Raw genomic sequence first — 18,003 nt, 5'->3', positions numbered from 1 at the left:
AAGTTTAATATGTAACTGTTTTATACATATATGTTAAATAATAAGGGACATACAAAACATTCCCTTATTACTATTATTATTATTATTATTATTATTATTATTTATGATGCACAAATGGATACATATGGAATGCACTGAATTTTTAATATGTAGAGCAATATTTTAAGTTTAGAGTCCATAAGTAAATGATGCCTAACAGTTTCTCTCAATTTCACCAGAACAAACCAAAATATGATACCAAACCAAAAATATGATGCTATAACATCTCCTTTCTGGATACAGATACCTGTGAATAATGAAAATGCTACATTCCAGGACATTTTCCCTCCATTTTTTTCACTGATGCTGTTTTCATTCCTTTTCTATCAAAAGAAGGTCTCTTTTGTCTTTTTTTTTTTTTTTTTTTTTTTTGTGTGTTCTGGCCCTGTGGAAAATTTCCTGATTGAGAGAGCTGAATGAGGCTGTTGAGAGGGAGGACTCTAAATCAAAGCCCACAGACAGAGCTTTGATTTTTCTCCTCTCTTTCATTATTTATTTCGTTTTCCTCTGGTGTGTTGTCACTCTCCCCCCTCACTCATCTATTTTGGCTCTACATGAGCTCAGTGTCTTCTGCCTAGGCCATGGATCTGCAAATTTCACTTTCACACATAACTCATACGATCCAGATACCCACGACTCTCTGAGAAGTATACAGAGACAGTAAGAAGAAGGAACAGGCCACTTATTTAAAAATGTATGGGAGAGATTGCATATTGAAAGGAAGTATTGCTATTTCAATATAAATATATATATACATATATATATATATATATATATATATATATATATATATATATATATATATGTATATATATGTATATATATATATATATATATATATATATATGTATATATATATATGTATATATATGTATATATATGTATATATATATATATATATATATGTATATATATGTATATATATGTATATATATGTATATATATATATATATATATATATATATATATATATATATATATATATATGAAAACCAAAATGACTCATTTGAAATTTTGTACTACTGACATTAATGCATGCATACGTTTCAGAAACCCACTTTAAAAACCAGTCAAATACAATAGATCATCGCTAAGACATGGCATGGATCATTTTATTGTCCATTTATTAAGATTTTCAGTACATTTAACATAGATAGGCTATAGAAAGTTATTGACAAAATATGTATATGTATATGTGTGTGTGTGTGTGTGTGTGTGTGTGTGTGTGTGTGTGTGTGTGTGTGTGTGTGTGTGTGTGTGTGTGTGTGTGTGTGTGTGTGTGTGTGTGTGTGTATAACATTATATATGTATAACTGGGGGGCCAGTTCTCCTCTGGCCAAAGTGTACATCTGGTGTTATAGAAAGTGTTCCCGTTCCGGCTGACCTAATTTATGCAGCCTAACAATCCTTTAACGGATTTGAAAACATAAACTGATAATGTGTTATGTGTATACCAGGTTAAAGAGATGTGTTTTTAGTCTAGATTTAAACCGATAGAGTGTGTCTGTTTCCTGAACAATGCTAGGAAGATTGTTCCAGAGTTTAGGTGCCAAATAGGAGAAGGATATACCGCCTGCGGTTGATTTTGATATTCTAGGTATTATCAACTGGCCTGAATTCTGAGATCGCAATAGACGTGAAGGACTATAATGCTTTAAGAACTCGCTCAGGTACTGGGGAGCTAAACCATTTAGTGCTTTGTAAGTAATTAGCAAAATTTTAAAATTTATCTGATATTTAACAGGGAGCCAGTGAATGCATGAACTGTTCTGCATTTGTCATTGAGAGCATATGTCGTAGTTTAGATATGTATTATTAAGATGGAAGAATGCAGTTTTACAAATGCTAGAAATGTGGCTTTCAAATGAAAGATTGGTTATAAAGAGCACACCCAGGTTCCTAACTGACGACGAAGACTTAACAGAGCAGCCATAAAGTATTAGACAGTATTCTTGTCAGGGCTTTGGGGGTGGAAGGATGAGGTGAGGACTCAATTGCAGGAAGAAAGAGGGCTTTTATTAATAATAAAAAATACAATAAAACAAGACAACAAAAACTACCCCGTGGGGGAAAAACAGACTTGACATAAACAGGACTTGTCTTGGCTTGACTCATTGAAACACCAGGGAATATACAACAATTAACCAGCACAGGACTGCAAACACAAGGAAAATAAATAGGAGAGCAAACAAGGCAGGTAACGAGGGAGGACAGGTGGGGCAAATCAACCAATAATGAGGTAACAAGATGGGCGGGGTCAAGACAATAGACATGAGAGCACATGACACAAAGAAACACATGACAAGCCATGTGCTCACACCAAACAAAACAAAAACACAAGCACATGGCCAATGAAGACAGATCACAAGCCATGTGTTTACACAAGACGAGACATGAACACACAACTATGAAAATTCATAAGCCATGCGTTCACACAAAGAGCGAGATTTATCTTCAGACATTCAGGCTATGTTTGATTTTGCGCTGCCAGACAAAGCGAAAGTAAAAATCACCAGCGTGTGTGAATCGCGCTATACAAATAAACTTGACGCACCTTATAAAGTCTAATAACAAGTGCAAACTGTGTTAAATAGAAATTGACGTGCAAGCAAAAAGGTTTCTGCCTTATGGTATTCTTTCAACTTTACCACAGTAAAGAATGCGAATAGCCTATAATAGGCCTAAATGCGAACGAAAGAAAGAAACGTTTATAATCCCCTGCATGAGTGAAGATTTGGGAAAAGAAACAGAGATTCCATGTTCAGTGGAATAACTAATGGAATATTGTTAAATTCTCTGATAATCAGGTGACCAGATCGCGATTCGCAAAACAGAATACAATGCTTACTTTTATGGACTCATGTATCTCTCATTCGGCATGAATAAAAATGTTTCCATGGCTGCGATGTCACATTTAATTGCTAACCTAGCTATTATTTCTTCTGTAAACACAGCTTTGTGCTTCACTCATGTCATATTCACGTAAATACTGGCACAGCCCTATCAGTGGGTAGCTAATATACCCGGATTCTCTGTACTACCGGTACTAAATGCTGGTATCGTCACATTTTCAAAATTTCAGTACCGACTTGGTACTGAAGTACCAGTACTTTTGACAACACTAATAATATATATCAGTGGAGAGCAGTGACTTTTTTAACCGGGTATGCTGGGTGTTGCGTCATGTAAAAAAAAAAAAAAAAAAAAAAAAAAAGTGGCCGATGCAGTTATGTCGTATGGGTTTATAGCTAATAAGCGAGATGCTTGCGTTCTCTCTAGACAGTGTTAGTTTACTCAGTTGCTTACTCATGACACATAGCAAGACAGCTAAAAGTATGTCTAATATGTTGGACTTTTTATTGAGAGTAGCCTACATTTACTTGTTGAGACATGCTTTCACAAGCAACCGTTAAGAGCTTATGTGATGTTTGGGTCGATGGAGGCGCGACATGCGAAAGGTGCGTTTGCAAAATATGCTGTATTTTTGTAAGTCTGCTAGGTGACACTAGTGTCACAGAAAATACATACTTCACCTTTAAACGTATCAGTTTAGGACACAGATCTAAATCAAACACGACAAGTAAGAAACACCATGGCGTAAATGTATGACAGAAGTACTTTTTAAATTAATCATTCAAAATAAATAGGCTGTAATATAATTAGTATTAGCAGCCTATTATAAATAAAAAGTAAAATGTAATTATAATAAATTTAAGTAGGCTGTAATAAATAAAAGTATAAGTATTCTTTAAAAAAAATAAGTTGAATTTTGAGTCACACTTTAGATTAGGGTCCAGTTCTCTAACAATTCTGTTAGGTCTCTACCATATGAACTAACCATTAACTATGAATTTTGCAAATTGTTGTCCAAAAAAACAAAAAAAAACAGTAATTGGTACTTTTTATCTCAGTATTCTGACTTTATCTCGCAATTGCAAGTTTATATCTCACAATTCTGACTTTTTTTCTCACAATCGTGATATAAAGTCACAATTCAGAGATATAAACTTGCAATTGTGTGATATAGTCACAATTCTGAGAAAAAAGTCAGAACTGACTTTATATCATGCATTTGCGAGTTTATATCTCAGAATTCTGATTTTATAACTTACAATTGTGAGAAAAAATTTAGAATTGCGAGGAAAAAAGTCAGAATTCTGAGATAAAAAGTCGCAATTAATGTTTTTATTTTGTTTAAGGGTGGAAACGGGCTTCCATAGATATCTCATTAAACACAGCTGAGAACTTACTTTCAAAAACTATAAAATAAATAAAATGAGAACAAGTGATACAATGAACTTCTGTACACAACAAAACTTGATATAAATATTTTGTACGTTTCTTGCTCTCTAGCATAAATATATATTTTACTTTGTTTTTCCAGGGCGTTTTCTCACAGTGAATGGCTCAGCTCTGACGGGACCTTGGGTTCTGAGCCCCTGGCTACGTGCCACCCATCGGCCCTGTGGTCTGGATGTCACAGTGTTTTTGCACCCCAGGCAGAGTGGACGTTACACCGTCTGGCTCATCGAGAGGGACAAGCCACCACTTGCTCTCCTCACCACCGAGCACCCTCATGTCATCGGGTGAGTTTGCCAAAGGCAACATTCTCATATTCAAAGAAGTAGATGTTTCTCAACTCTTGGACCTCGTGACACAGAATCTGATTTACACAACACGGCACGGCCGAGACCTTTTGCACTGAGTTTGCAGTTTTTGCAGAAGTTAAAGATGAACTATTTAATAGTGGCAGTGTATTGTTATTACAGGCAACATTGTGTTTTTATTCTTTTTTTTTTTTTTTTCTGCAGTTTTCTCCAAATAATTCAGCTTGAAACCCTTAATGTCAATGTTCAAACTTTTCTTTGTAGATAATATTAGCTTTAGTTGCCCTATCAGTTGATTTTTTATTTATTTATTTATTAATTTATTTGTAAACTATAATGTAAGAAGTTTGAAAATCACACATCTGGTTGATTTACATTAGAATCTCCTCCCTTAAAAGCAGACCTGAGAAGAAATCTGCTGAATTCAGATTGGCGTTTTCTTACGTATAGATGTCTTTGCATTGGAAAGCAGTGTTCACATCTCATTTCTGCCCTGTAATCTGAGTCAGATGATATTCTGAGTAAACATGATGTTTCATAAGAAAATATGTATGAGCAAAACATAATTTATCAATCAGAAATTTATTAGATCTTGACTGTGGCTTTTACATATAAGAATATGCAATCCTATATCAAAGAATCATGCACTATAAGTGTATTAAGTAAATAGGGTCATTGTTGATTAAATGACACTATTCTTTCACAAGCAGTGGTATTTCCTTCTGGGAAAGCAAATTTCACATTTCATTCATTTATTAATTTGGTAAACACTTTCATCCAATGTGATGTACAGTGCGTTGATTTTATCAGTAAGTATGTTGCCTAGGATCTAATGTTTGATTAGCAACACCTCCATTACTTCTGCTGAGGCTAACACCCTTTAGATTTGTCTTTGTGTCCTTGAGATTCTCTTCTAGTCCCCAGCAACTTCTTGTTTGCGGGATTTGCCTCTTCAGAGGAACACTGTCTTACAAGACTGGGCGGCATATGAATGTGTTCAGCCATGCGTGGCATGTTTAGATAGGGAAAAGTGCTCTGACTCATTATAGAGTTCCTCTTGAGGTCATTATTTTTGATCAGCCAACCAACCCACATATTTGTATGCAATTTTGCCCTTGCCTGAGGTCAACTCTTGTCCAGTGGATGATGTAAATTCCCAGCACCAAAAAGGACCAGGTCAATGTGCACATTCACTAAATTATATGGTATTATTCATACATTTATTTCACACAACAATGACAAAATTATGTGATTTTTTTTTTTATAAAGTTTTTGAAAATTGTCTCCATGTAAACTACAAAAATCTGCATTTGTGGAAATGGTGACATCATACACATGTGTATTACGTGTTCAGTCTATGGGCATGTAGTGTTTCTTTACAAAGTGACCTCGCCAACTACTGGCCTGGCAGCATAATTTAGCATTTTTTTTTATTTTATTTTAGTTTTTAGTTTTCACGAATCCATGTGAATGGGAATACTTACTTTAAATATGTTTTAAATACATACTTTTTGTTTACCATAAATGCTTGTCAGTACATCCGGCTGTACCCATATATCAAAGACATTGGAAGTAATTATGCAATTACATATGAAGATGTTCTTAAGTCCTACTTAAGTCAAAGAAATACACTCTTGAGTTCAGCTAATTGCATTTAAAATTAAACTATAATATGTTTTCATGTAATTCCAAGTAAAATGCCTGGAAATCTTACATTCAGTTCACAGTGAAGTATAATCTTTTGAAGTATATTATTTCCATAATAAGTACTCTTTTTGAAAGTATGCTAAAGTGTCCTTTTTTTCTGAAGGGGCACTGCTGTCTCTTGTTATTGTATCAGTCTCATAAATCTTAACTTCAAACATCAAAAATAATCGTATACTTACTGAGACACTGGATCATCCACTTTTGTAAAGTCTATGCTAGTGTTTAAACCTTCTGTTTGACATATTACAGTATGATAGCATGCAGTACACATTGTATGAGGTGAGGGAACAGTTTTTGTCTCGCCAATAAGAGAGATTTCTACATTTAGGTTTGTCACACATCATATTGAAATACAGATTCAGAAAATTTTGTCATTGCAATAGATGCAAATACAGTTGCAGGAAAATGTATGTGAACCACTTTTAGAATCTGTGAAAATGTTAATAATTTTAACAAAATAAGGGAGATAATACAAAATGCATGTTATTTTTTATTTAGTACTGTCCTGAGTGAGATATTTTGCATAAAATGTTTACATATAATCAACAAGACAAAAAAAAAAAAAAAAAAAAATCTGAATTTATTAAAATAACCCCATTCATAAGTATGTGAACCATTGATTCTTAATACTGTGTGTGGTTACCTGGATGATCTACGAATGTTTTTTTTTTTTTTTTTGTGATGGTTGTTCACGAGTCCCTTGTTTGTCCTGAGCAGTTAAACTGAGCTCTGTTCTTCAGAAAATTCCTCCAGGTCCTGCAGATTCTTCAGTTTTCCAGCATTTTTTTGCATATTTGAACCCTTTACAGCAGTGACTGAATGATTTTGAGATCCGTCTTTTCACAACTGAGAGACTTAAACAAAACTTTTAAAAAAGGTTCAAACATTCACTGATGCTCCAGAAAAAAAACATGATGCATTAATAAATGGGGGGTGAAAACATTTGGAATTTGAAGATCAAGGTAAATTGTATTTGTAAATTTAATTTGTCTTCCGGGAAACATGCAAGTATCTTCTTCTGCTTCCAAAGGGCAGTACTAAATGTAAAAAAAAAAAAAAAATATTCAAGCAAAATAAGAAAAATTTGGACCTCTTCATCCTGTTCAGAAGTTTTCACCCCCTGACTCTTAATGCATCAGTGAATCTTTGAACCTTTTTTTAATAGTTGTGTTTGAGTCCTTCAATTGAAAAGATGAAAAGATGGATCTCAAATCATTCAGTCACTCCTGGAAAGGGTTCAAATATGCAAAAGATGGTGGAAAACTGAAGAATTTTTGGGACCTGGAGATTTTTTCTGAAGAACAGAGCTCAATTTAACTGTTCAGAACAAATAAGGGACTCATGAACAACCATCACACAACAACAACAGCAACAACAAAACATTTTAATAAATTCAGCTTTTTTTTTTGTCTCATGGATTATATGTAAACATTTTTTATGTAAAATATCTTACTCAGGACAGTACTAAATAAAAAATAACACGCATTCTGTATGATCTCTTATTTTGTTCTAATTTTGCACATTTTCACAGATTCTGCAAGTGGTTCACATACTTTTTCTTGCAACTGTATATACACGGATAGTGGCTTCAATACACACCCCTAGCAGGCTGTACGTGTCTTTAAAATTTGTAAAAATATGTGGAATAATATTTTTAAACATAAGCTTACCACTGGCCTACATGTTTTGAACAGCATGTCAACTTAAAAGCAGTCAAAAAATCCATCCAGCTGCTATTAAACATCAGAGCAGCTCTTCACACTGGCTGTGCTGCATGTGCTCAGTTTAAACATTTTTAAATAATTTTGCAAAACAAAAAACTATATTTCGTCATATTTAAAACATTCTCACCACCATACAACATAACAGAACAGAGGAAATAGGCCTGTCTTTTGATGGTCCCCTCATTTATGTCTTGAACTATAAAAACAAAAAGTGCACAAACTAGGTTATGGAGTTCTGGTAAGCCCAGAAAGAGTGACTTCTGTGTGTAGCTAACTTATATTTGGAATTTCTTTGTGAAATGCTTATTGGTAAGTCACGAAACTGAGAAATGAAAAAAGTGTGTCAGACGACAAAATTAAATATATATGGAAATTAAAACATTCAAATACCCCAAAGGCTCTTTTCACCTGAGGGATTACGTGCTCTAGAAAAGGCAGCACACCTCAGTGCCTAAGACAAGCTGCTGTTCACTGCTATGAAGCAAAATGAATGTTGTGTCACAAGATTAGCTTTATGTTCATTAGCCATTCCTGTAGCTAGCAGACAAACACCCCAGTAGTTTGAGGAGTTACGGAAACATAGAAAGAGGATCTGTCAAAGATCACAACTGCAGAAAAAGCACAATTTATTTTTCAGTGGAAAGTCAAAACCTTCACTAGATTAGTCTATATAAGCCTAACTGCTACCACTGACAGTTATCCCGCCAAAAAGCTAAATACAAATAGGAACAAACTCAACCATAGCACTTTCCTAAATACCTTTTTGACTGTATACACTAAACAATTTGAATGATCCATGAGGTAATTTCATCCAACAACAAATGGTTGAATTTGAGGACATTTGATCTAATATTTTATTACGGAGTGTCTATTTACACTAAGTGAAAATAAAGTCCTTTGTTGGCAAATGCTATTTACACTAGCTCCGCCCACCAATGTCTGGTTGGGCCACTCAAGTTTTAAAAAAAGACACATAGAACTCAACGTCTTCAGTGGCACAGCAGTAGCAAGTAAGGCTCACAGATCTGGCTTTTAACGCAATCGACAGTGGTTTGAATCCGCCTTTTGCCGAGCTCTCATTTATTTTCAATAATGCTAATATTGTTAATGCTAATAATGTTCTAAAAGTTGAAATAAACAGCAAACAAGTGTTTAATAATATTAAAAGTGTGTAGGGTTAGGGGAAGGTGTAAGGAGGGTTTTATTCTCCCATTAAGGCAACATCCATTTAATTATTTTAATAAATATATTAATTTACACTATAGCCGCTTTTCTACCGTCGGGCCGAACGGTTCTTAGAATGGTAAGGAACGGTTCCAGTTGTGTTTCCACTGGAGCCTGGTACGGCACATCATGATTACAAACCGTTCTCGGCCCGGAATTCTCGGCAGTGTTGTCTAACCGTGCTGAATCGTGCTGGTAGAATCTGTGAAGTGATGTCGACACTCAGGATTGGTCACTTGTCTGTTGCCTGGCTACCAGTTTCTCTGTAGCTGGCTCTATTTGAGGGACATAAACATGAATTAATAATAAAATTAAAAGAAATATCTAATCATCCGCCATAACGCGGTCGTTATTACATCTCATACCATAAATAAACTGTTGTGTTACCAAGGCAACGACTGGGGCTTTTATAATACATTCCAAAGAGAGGCCATTATGAGCCTCACAGTGGAAAATGAAACCGTAACCGTACCAGCTGATCAGGATCAGTATGGAATGGAAGGGTTACACAGTGAGAACCATTCGGCCCGATGGTGGAAAAGCGGCTTATGATATTATTGCATCCTGTTAATGTACAGAAATACTGAGGTACAAATAGTATCTGCCAATATAAAGTACAGATAGCATCTACTATTTACTCTTATTGCAAAGAACTGATACTTTAACATGGTGTAAATGGAATCTATTGCTATTTTAACCTAGTGTAAATAGCATATCGCTAAGAAAATGCTGCTATTGTCACTTAGTGTAAATATAATATACTGCTATTTTCACGCAGTGTAAATAGCATCTATTGCTGTTTGCACTTAGTGTAAATAGCATCTATCGTTAAGAAAATATGCTATTTTCACTTAGTGTAAACAGCATCTATCGCTATTTGCACTTAGTGTAAATAACATCTATATAACTGCCTATTTATTATTTCCTAAAATGTTGCATTATGTGGCTATTTTCTGTAGCTGTTCAATAAATATTTTCAAAATTTATTTATTTCAAAAACTTTTTTTTTTTTTTCACTATTTCTTTTTACACAAATATTTTGCTCCAACAATATTTGGGAATATAACTAAATTCAGGAACATAACTACTCATTTTATAACTGGCTTTAGCCCAGAAATCAATGCAAGTTACAGAATTACATAACTGCTCAAGAGTCATGCTAGGCTTGCATTATGTATAAGCAGTTGAAATTGCATTATATAAAACATTTAAATATTTTAAAATCAGATTGTATGGAGATCACGCCATGTGCATGCAGTATTAGGCCTATCATGTAAAACATTGTAAATAAATTATTAATAATCATGTATATTAGTATTACTTCATATCACTCATTCCTGAAAACAAACTAAAATGATATCTATTACATTTCCCTGCAGCCAAAATAGAGTTTATGTCTCCTCCACTAAGATTCTTTGAATTCCCAGCCTAGATTTGATGTTTTGCCTGTTACTGAATTTCCACAAGGGTATTCACATAGTTAAGTGGTTTGAACTGCCTTTACTTTTTCTAATGTTGTCTAAGTGTTCAAGAGCACAATATCTAATCATAGATTGCAATCTGTTTTGCTAATTGGTCTCATTTGTATTGCTGTGCATATCTGTTGTGGTTTGGACTATCGTATTTACTGAGGATTAACACTTGTTTTAATCAATTACCTAGGGCTGATATACTGGTCAGCCAATAAAATGCTGTAAGAGAGTTCGATTAGAGGTTTGTTTCATAGGAATGTGTTGCTGTGTTTAAACTGTACATTAAAAGATTAAGGAGCACAGTCTACAACCATAACAATTTTCAACTACTTTCTTCCATACAATAGAAAAAAAAGACAAATGATATCTCTTAAGAAATAATCTATCATTTGTTTTTCCTAGATGGTAATGAGATAAATTAGACAGCAAATGGAGGTTTCCTAGATTTTCTTCATTGGGTAATGACCCTTGTAACAGAAACAGAACTCAAACATCCCAAAATCTAACTCTAACCCTAACCTGCAACCAAAAGTCATAGATTTCAATATGAATTCAAAACTTGCTACTCAAATTTGTCCAAGAACAACCTATCCATGTTTATTTTATAATTCTATAAAGGAGACAGATGATTGTAACAGAGGTTGAATTTTAACACTCGTCAGTTTAACCACTCATCAGGATCAATGTTTCCCAATCTTTCCAGGCCAGTAGTTGGCCATGTCACTTTGTAATGAAACACTACACGCTTATAAACTGAACACATATTGTGCATGCGCATGATATCACTGTATTCACAAATTCACATTTTTGACATTTACCCAGAGACGATAACGGTATCATTTTCAAAAATGTGCAATTTAAAACACATTTTTTTTTAAAGTTTTCAATTTTCTGGCCCCCAAAACGCTGTTGTTGTGTAAACTAATCTCCAAAATGCATAAAAAAGTTTTCTGTTTTTAGTTGAAAACTCACAAATACTTGCCAAAACCATACACTTCAGTCATAATACCCAACTGTTATGCATCATCAGGACGTTAAGGTGCACAGGTTTTTTCAGTCCACCAAGAAACAAAGTTGTGTTTACAAAGTACTACACTATAGCACTACACTGCTACAATGTTTTTTTTTTTCTGGGGAGAAATCACTGAGTCACAAGTTTGTTACTTCTCAGTAACACTTACTTTCAAAGCCATCTTTTTCTTCTTGCAATCTTAAAAGTTTGTTGGACTGAGTTTGGAGGAAGATTTTGCTGGTACTATGGAGGTTAGCCAAGAAGTCAAAGCCCACCAACAGCACCAGTGCCATTGGGAGCTGAACTCTTCACTGCTGACAGAATGCATTACCTCCCAAGTCACTTCTCATTACTTGAGTAGCAGTCATCGCAAAGGAGGCCGGAGACCCTAATGGTGACTCATTCCTCTATTGTGTTTCTACACACAGCAGCCAATAGCCTCCATCTCTTTTACAACTGCCCCACAGAGGGGGTCAAAATGTCCCAGGCTTGTAGACCTCTCTGTCACTGCTCACCCCCTCCTCTTTCTGTGGTCGTCTCCAAGGACTAGAGGCGTCAGACGGTTTCCATTAACTGCAGAGTACAAGAGGCATAAATACTTGAGTGGCAAACATGAAAATCGATAAATGCTTGTCATCCTCTAAGGAACTTGCTGTCATTGCAAAGAAACGTGTACAGCTGCTTTGCTTCATTTCATACACATAAATCATACAGAGTCATGTATTTATTCAATTATTTGTTTGTTTGTTTGTTAACCTGTCTGGTTCTGTTCATCTGTGCCAGCAAACATAGCAAATGAGGTGCAAGGGGTTCCCGGCCCTATGCAGAGCCCCCATCATGGCAATTATGAGTGAATTATATTGTGATTAAATTTGCAATCATTTTTATTATTATTGCTGTTTGGACCTATTTTAATCTACATAGAATCCCAGATCATAATTTTGAGTTAATTTCAAGTTCATTTTGTATGGTGAGTTGTTTACCTTGTTGTTATTTTGTCCATTTCTACCTGCTTCACCCATTTAAGGATAAATTATGGACTGTTTACGGACATGACAGGTTGGCATATTGAAAAGGTAACAAGGCACTTTTGAAAGGCTGCTTTGAGGGAAAAAAAGAAAAAAAATCCTGCAAATTTATTGAAATTCATTTGCAATAGGAAAAAACACTGTCCTTTCTGATTGACATTGACCAGAGCCACATAGTGATGGCTAGACGACTGGGTCAGAGCATCTTCAAAATGACAATTCTTGTGGGTTTTTTCTGGTATAGAGTTGTTAGTACTTACCAAAATTGGTTCAAGGAAGAAAAACTGGTAAACTGGCTTCAGGGTCATTGATGCACATAGGCCCATCTAAATGCTAAATTACAACGTGCATACGCATTGCTTTTATTGCCTGTTTGTACTTTTTTTTTTTTTCTTGTTTTGATCTGGAGATTCTGTACTCATTCAGAAAGTGCATATTAGCCCCCCCTACCATATAACCGTGAAAAACATGGAAAGCTGGAAAATCATTTTTATGGTTAATTTTCCCACAAAATGAGTTGCTCCATCAAATGCTCAATAGAAACATATTTTTCCCTGCAATCATACACTGTGTGCGTAGTGAAAAGCCAATATATGAAACAACACCTCACGCACCATCAAGGACACATGCAGATTAATTACATATTTGGTAAAGAGCTAACAGCTTTGTGTGACTCTGGTGTATTTCATGGGATTTTGTTTGTTCCTGGCCTTGTGACTCTTTTCCTCAGCTCTCCATTTAGCATCTGTCGGAGCTGACCCCTCACTGCTGATGCATAGCACGATGGGCTGGAAATGACCCTGACTTTCACAGTCTGGGAAGAAAGCCAGGAGCTTCACATTCATCAGCACAGCTTAGGAACTAAACGGGAGGCAAATACTACCTAAGAGATGTCTGCCAATTCCATGCACACCAAAATCCATTCATGCGTGGAACTGGACGTGAGGCTTTAGCCGGCATGGCTAGTGTTTGTAGTACGGTTTATTTTGTAACGATTAAATAGGACATAGGTCTCAGATCAATATTGATTCTGGAATAACTTCATCCCTTATGCAAGCAGAGCCATCAAAGACAATGTCAAGACATGCTGCACTGCAACTACATTTCTCCTCCACAGTTTCAAAGAGCTCCAGTAGCAGCTGTAATGGATATTTTTAGTACTTATTTAATTTCATCTTTTTATTTTTCATCATGAATGATTCATAATAGAATGATTTCTGAAAAACTCATGCCAACCAACTGTGCCCCTCATCCACCATGTTGATTGTTTATAATGTCTAGTAATATTTTAAGGTCTGCACATATTATTAAACATAGACTTACATAATTTACCTCAAAATTCAACAGCAACGGATGTTAGTTTATTGAGAACGTCTCGGTTACAAAGGTAACCCTCGTTCCCTGAAGGAGGGAACGGAGACGTACGTCGGACAGACCGACGAATAGGAATCTCGCTAGAGAGGCCAATCTACTTCGAGTGTAACTAAAACGAGCCAATGCACATTGGCATGCAATCTTATGCATCAGCTGCTCGCCTCGCAGCGCGGGTATATAATGAGCAGCAGGTGCGTTGCATCTTCAGGTTTTCGCTGAGGAGCCGAACCGGATAGGCGGCAGCATCAGCGGGGTACAGCGACTGTGGCGACGGGACGTACGTCTCCGTTCCCTCCTTCAGGGAACGAGGGTTACCTTTGTAACCGAGACGTTCCCATTCAGTCGGTCACGTTCGACGTACGTTGGACAGACCGACAAATAGGAATCCCTACCAAAGCGCCACAGGAGCTGCCCCCTTCCAGCGCTCTGTTGTAAGCCACCTGAACCCCCTTGCCTGAGGATGGTGGGACAGGGCTAACACAGAGAGAGTCGATCACTGCTGTTCCCCAAAACCCATTCAGTGAGACTATTGGATAACGCTGGGAAAGCGTACCCTTCGCTGGGAAAGGAACGCTGCGGAAGCCACATCCTTCCCCGAAGGAGTTATGTGGAGAAGTACATATGGACTAACCCTGTAGGGCTGTGCTACATATGGAAGAGCTGGGGTGACTCCAACCCGATGAAGGGTAGGTTCTCCCAGAGGGAAAGACACGGGCTTCGTTTAGGAGCAACCGTGGAACCAACCATATGGGATCCCCGTAGGGTCACACATATGGAACCCAGCCTAAACCCGGTTCTCAAGGATACAACGGAGTATAGGCCTGGCGCCAGACGCTCCGCCACGTCGGCTGCCGAAGGGATATCGGAGGACTCGACAGGGTCTGCCTTGTAGGGACTCTCTGGAGAAAAGAAGCGCATGTAGCGCAGCAAGCCGACACTAAGCCGGGGCCTCTCTGTGCCTCTGACCTGTGGCGAGAACATGGGAGGAGACCGGCTCGACACGAAGGCTATAGTATCTAGCGAACGTGTTAGGTGTCGCCCAGCCCGCAGCTCTACAAATGTCTGTCAGCGAGGCGCCACGAGCCAGCGCCCAGGAGGATGCGACACCTCTCGTGGAGTGAGCATGCAACCTGAGCAGGCAGGGCACGCCCTGAGCTTGGTAAGCCAGGGCGATGGCATCCACTATCCAGTGGGCCATCCTCTGCTTGGAGACAGCCTTTCCCTTCTGCTGGCCTCCATAACAGACAAGAGCTGGTCTGAGGTCCTGAGGCTTTAGGTTCTGTCTATGTACAGTCGCAAAGCGCGGACTGGACAGAGTAAAGCCAGGGCTGGGTCTGCCTCCTCCGAGGGCAGCGCTTGCAGGCTCACCACCTGGTCCCTGAAGGGAGTGGTAGGAACCTTGGGCACATAGCCAGGCCGGGGTCTTAGTACCACATGGCTATCACCCGGCCCGAACTCCAGGCACGATTCGTCGACCGAAAATGACTGCAGGTCCCCTACCCTCTTGATGGAGGCCAATGCCACCAGCAGCAAAGTCTTCATAGACAGAATCTTTAAGTCTGCTGACAGCAAAGGCTCAAAGGGAGCAATCTGAAGTGCTCTCAGCACCAGAGTGAGGTCCCAAGAGGGTATGGAGAGGGGACGAGAAGGATTTAACCGTCTCGCCCCCCTAAGGAACCTGATGACCAGGTCGTGCTGACCAACAGATTTGCCATCTAAGTGGTCGTGGTAAGCGGATATAGCAGCAGTATGGACTTTGAGGGTGGAGGGGGGACAGCCTACGCTCCAACCCTACTGCAAGAAGGAAAGCACGACTCTGATCGAGCATCTTCGGGGGTCTTCTCGGCGAGAAGAGCACCACTCGATGAACAGGTTCCACTTTGAGGCGTAAGCACGTCTCGTAGACAGTGCACGTGCCGAAGTGATGGTGTTAAGTACCTCAGGGGGTAAGTCACCTAGAACCTCCGCATCCCGTCCAAGGGACCAGACATGGAGTTTCCAGAGGTCTGGACGCGGGTGCCAAAGAGTGCCCCGTCTCTGAGAAAGAAGGTCTTTCCTCAGAGGGATGGGCCAGGGAGGGGCTGTCGCGAGGAGTGAGAGTTCTGGGAACCAGGTCCGGTTGGGCCAGTAAGGCGCAACTAACAAGACCTGCTCCTCGTCCTCCCTGACTTTGCACAGGGTCTGTGCAAGTAGGCTCACTGGGGGAAACGCATATTTGCGCAGGCCCCGGGGCCAGCTGTGAGCCAGTGCATCTTGTCCCGAGTGTCCCCTCGGTCAGAGAGTAAAACAACTGGCAGTGGGAGGTTTCTGGTGAGGCAAACAGGTCTACCTGAGCCTCTCCGAATTCTCTCCAGATCAGCTGAACCACCTGGGGGTGGAGTCGCCACTCTCCTGGCAGCGCAGCTCGTGATAGCTCGTCGACCACACGGTTGAGCACACCGGAGACATGAATGGCGCGAAGCGACCTCAGATGCACAGGAGGAGATGGCGGGCGAGTTGCGACATGCGACGGGAGCGTAGACCACCTTGACGGTTGATGTACGCAACGGTCGCAGTGTTGTCCATACGGACCAGTACATGCTTGCCCTGAAGCAGGCCTTTGAGGCGGCTCAGAGCAAGGCGTACTGCCAGCAACTCGAGGCAATTGATGTGCCAATGCAGATGGGGTCCCGTCCAAACCCCTGAGACTGCATGCCCGTATTACGTGGCACCCCAGCCGGTGGCAGAAGCATCTGTGAACACCACAGCTTGCCGGGACACCTGTTCTAGGGGCACTCCTGCCCGAAGAAACAAGGGGTCCGACCACGGACTGAAGGTTCGGCGGCACTCCTGAGTGATTGGCACCCGGAAGGTGCCGCGCTGCCACACCCATCTCGGGACTCGGCCGTGAAGCCAGTGCTGAAGCGGTCTCATATGAAGCAGACCGAGCGGTGTTACAGCCGCAGCAGCCGCCATATGCCCCAGGAGCCTCTGAAAGAACTTCAGTGGGACCGCTGTCCTGCCATTGAATGTATTCAGGCAGTTCAACACTGACCGAGCACGTTCCTCTGTGAGGCGTGCTATCTGCTCGACCGAATCCAACTCCATACCGAGAAAAGAGATCCTCTGCATTCAAAACTCGCAGGTCCAAGATCGGTCGTAACCCGCCGCTTTTCTTGGGTACAATGAAGTAGGGGCTGTAGAACCCCGACCTCAAATCGGCTGGAGGGACCGGCTCTATCGCGTCCTTCGCCAGTAGGACTGCGATCTCCGCACGCAGGACAGGGGCATCAGCATCTTTCACTGTAGTGAAGAGGACGTCCCTGAACTTGGGGGGGGGGGGGGAAGCCGGGCGAACTGAATCGCAAAGCCGACCCTGATGGTCCGAAGGAGCCAGCGAGACGGACTGGGGAGCGCTAACCCGGCTCGCAGAGACCGTACAAGCAGGACCAAAGGGACCACCGGTGTACCCGCAGCAGGGCAGCGAGGTGGAACACAGGGACGCGGCTCGGGGGGCTCTCTTTGTGAGGCGGCCCGAAGCGGCGTCACAGTGTGCTAGGCAACACTTACCTGGCTCCACGGATGGACAGAGGGAGCAGTCGAGGCTTTTGGCTGCTCGCTGCTGTCCGCTGGCGACAGAAGAGGGGGATGAGAGTGGTGAGGTTTTTCTCCTCCCACTGCTCTCCAAACCCTCTTCAGACCTGGAAATGGAGGAACTGCTCTTTAAAATTTGGGTACCGCTGCCTCTTGGGTCAGTGGCGGAACAGAAACAAACCCAATAAAGGATTTACCACCTGGCCCTCCTCCAGGGGTGGAAGAGCAGCCCCACCCATCTCT

The 18,003-nt window shown here is 39.9% G+C and overlaps 1 protein-coding gene across 1 annotated transcript in view; it reads left to right on the top strand.

The window, feature by feature from the left end:
* The window catches only part of alk (ALK receptor tyrosine kinase), a 504,605-nt gene that overhangs the window by 324,420 nt on the left and 162,182 nt on the right, over positions 1–18,003 (top strand). Inside the window, exon 4 of the mRNA XM_067367730.1 lies at positions 4,424–4,625. Coding sequence (XP_067223831.1) covers positions 4,424–4,625 — 202 coding nt within the window. The remainder of the gene's footprint in view (positions 1–4,423; positions 4,626–18,003) is intronic.

This window comes from Chanodichthys erythropterus, chromosome 18 (genome assembly GCF_024489055.1).
Source record: "Chanodichthys erythropterus isolate Z2021 chromosome 18, ASM2448905v1, whole genome shotgun sequence".
Classification (NCBI taxonomy): Eukaryota; Metazoa; Chordata; class Actinopteri; order Cypriniformes; family Xenocyprididae; genus Chanodichthys; species Chanodichthys erythropterus.
This window is presented reverse-complemented; position numbering and strand designations above follow the sequence as displayed.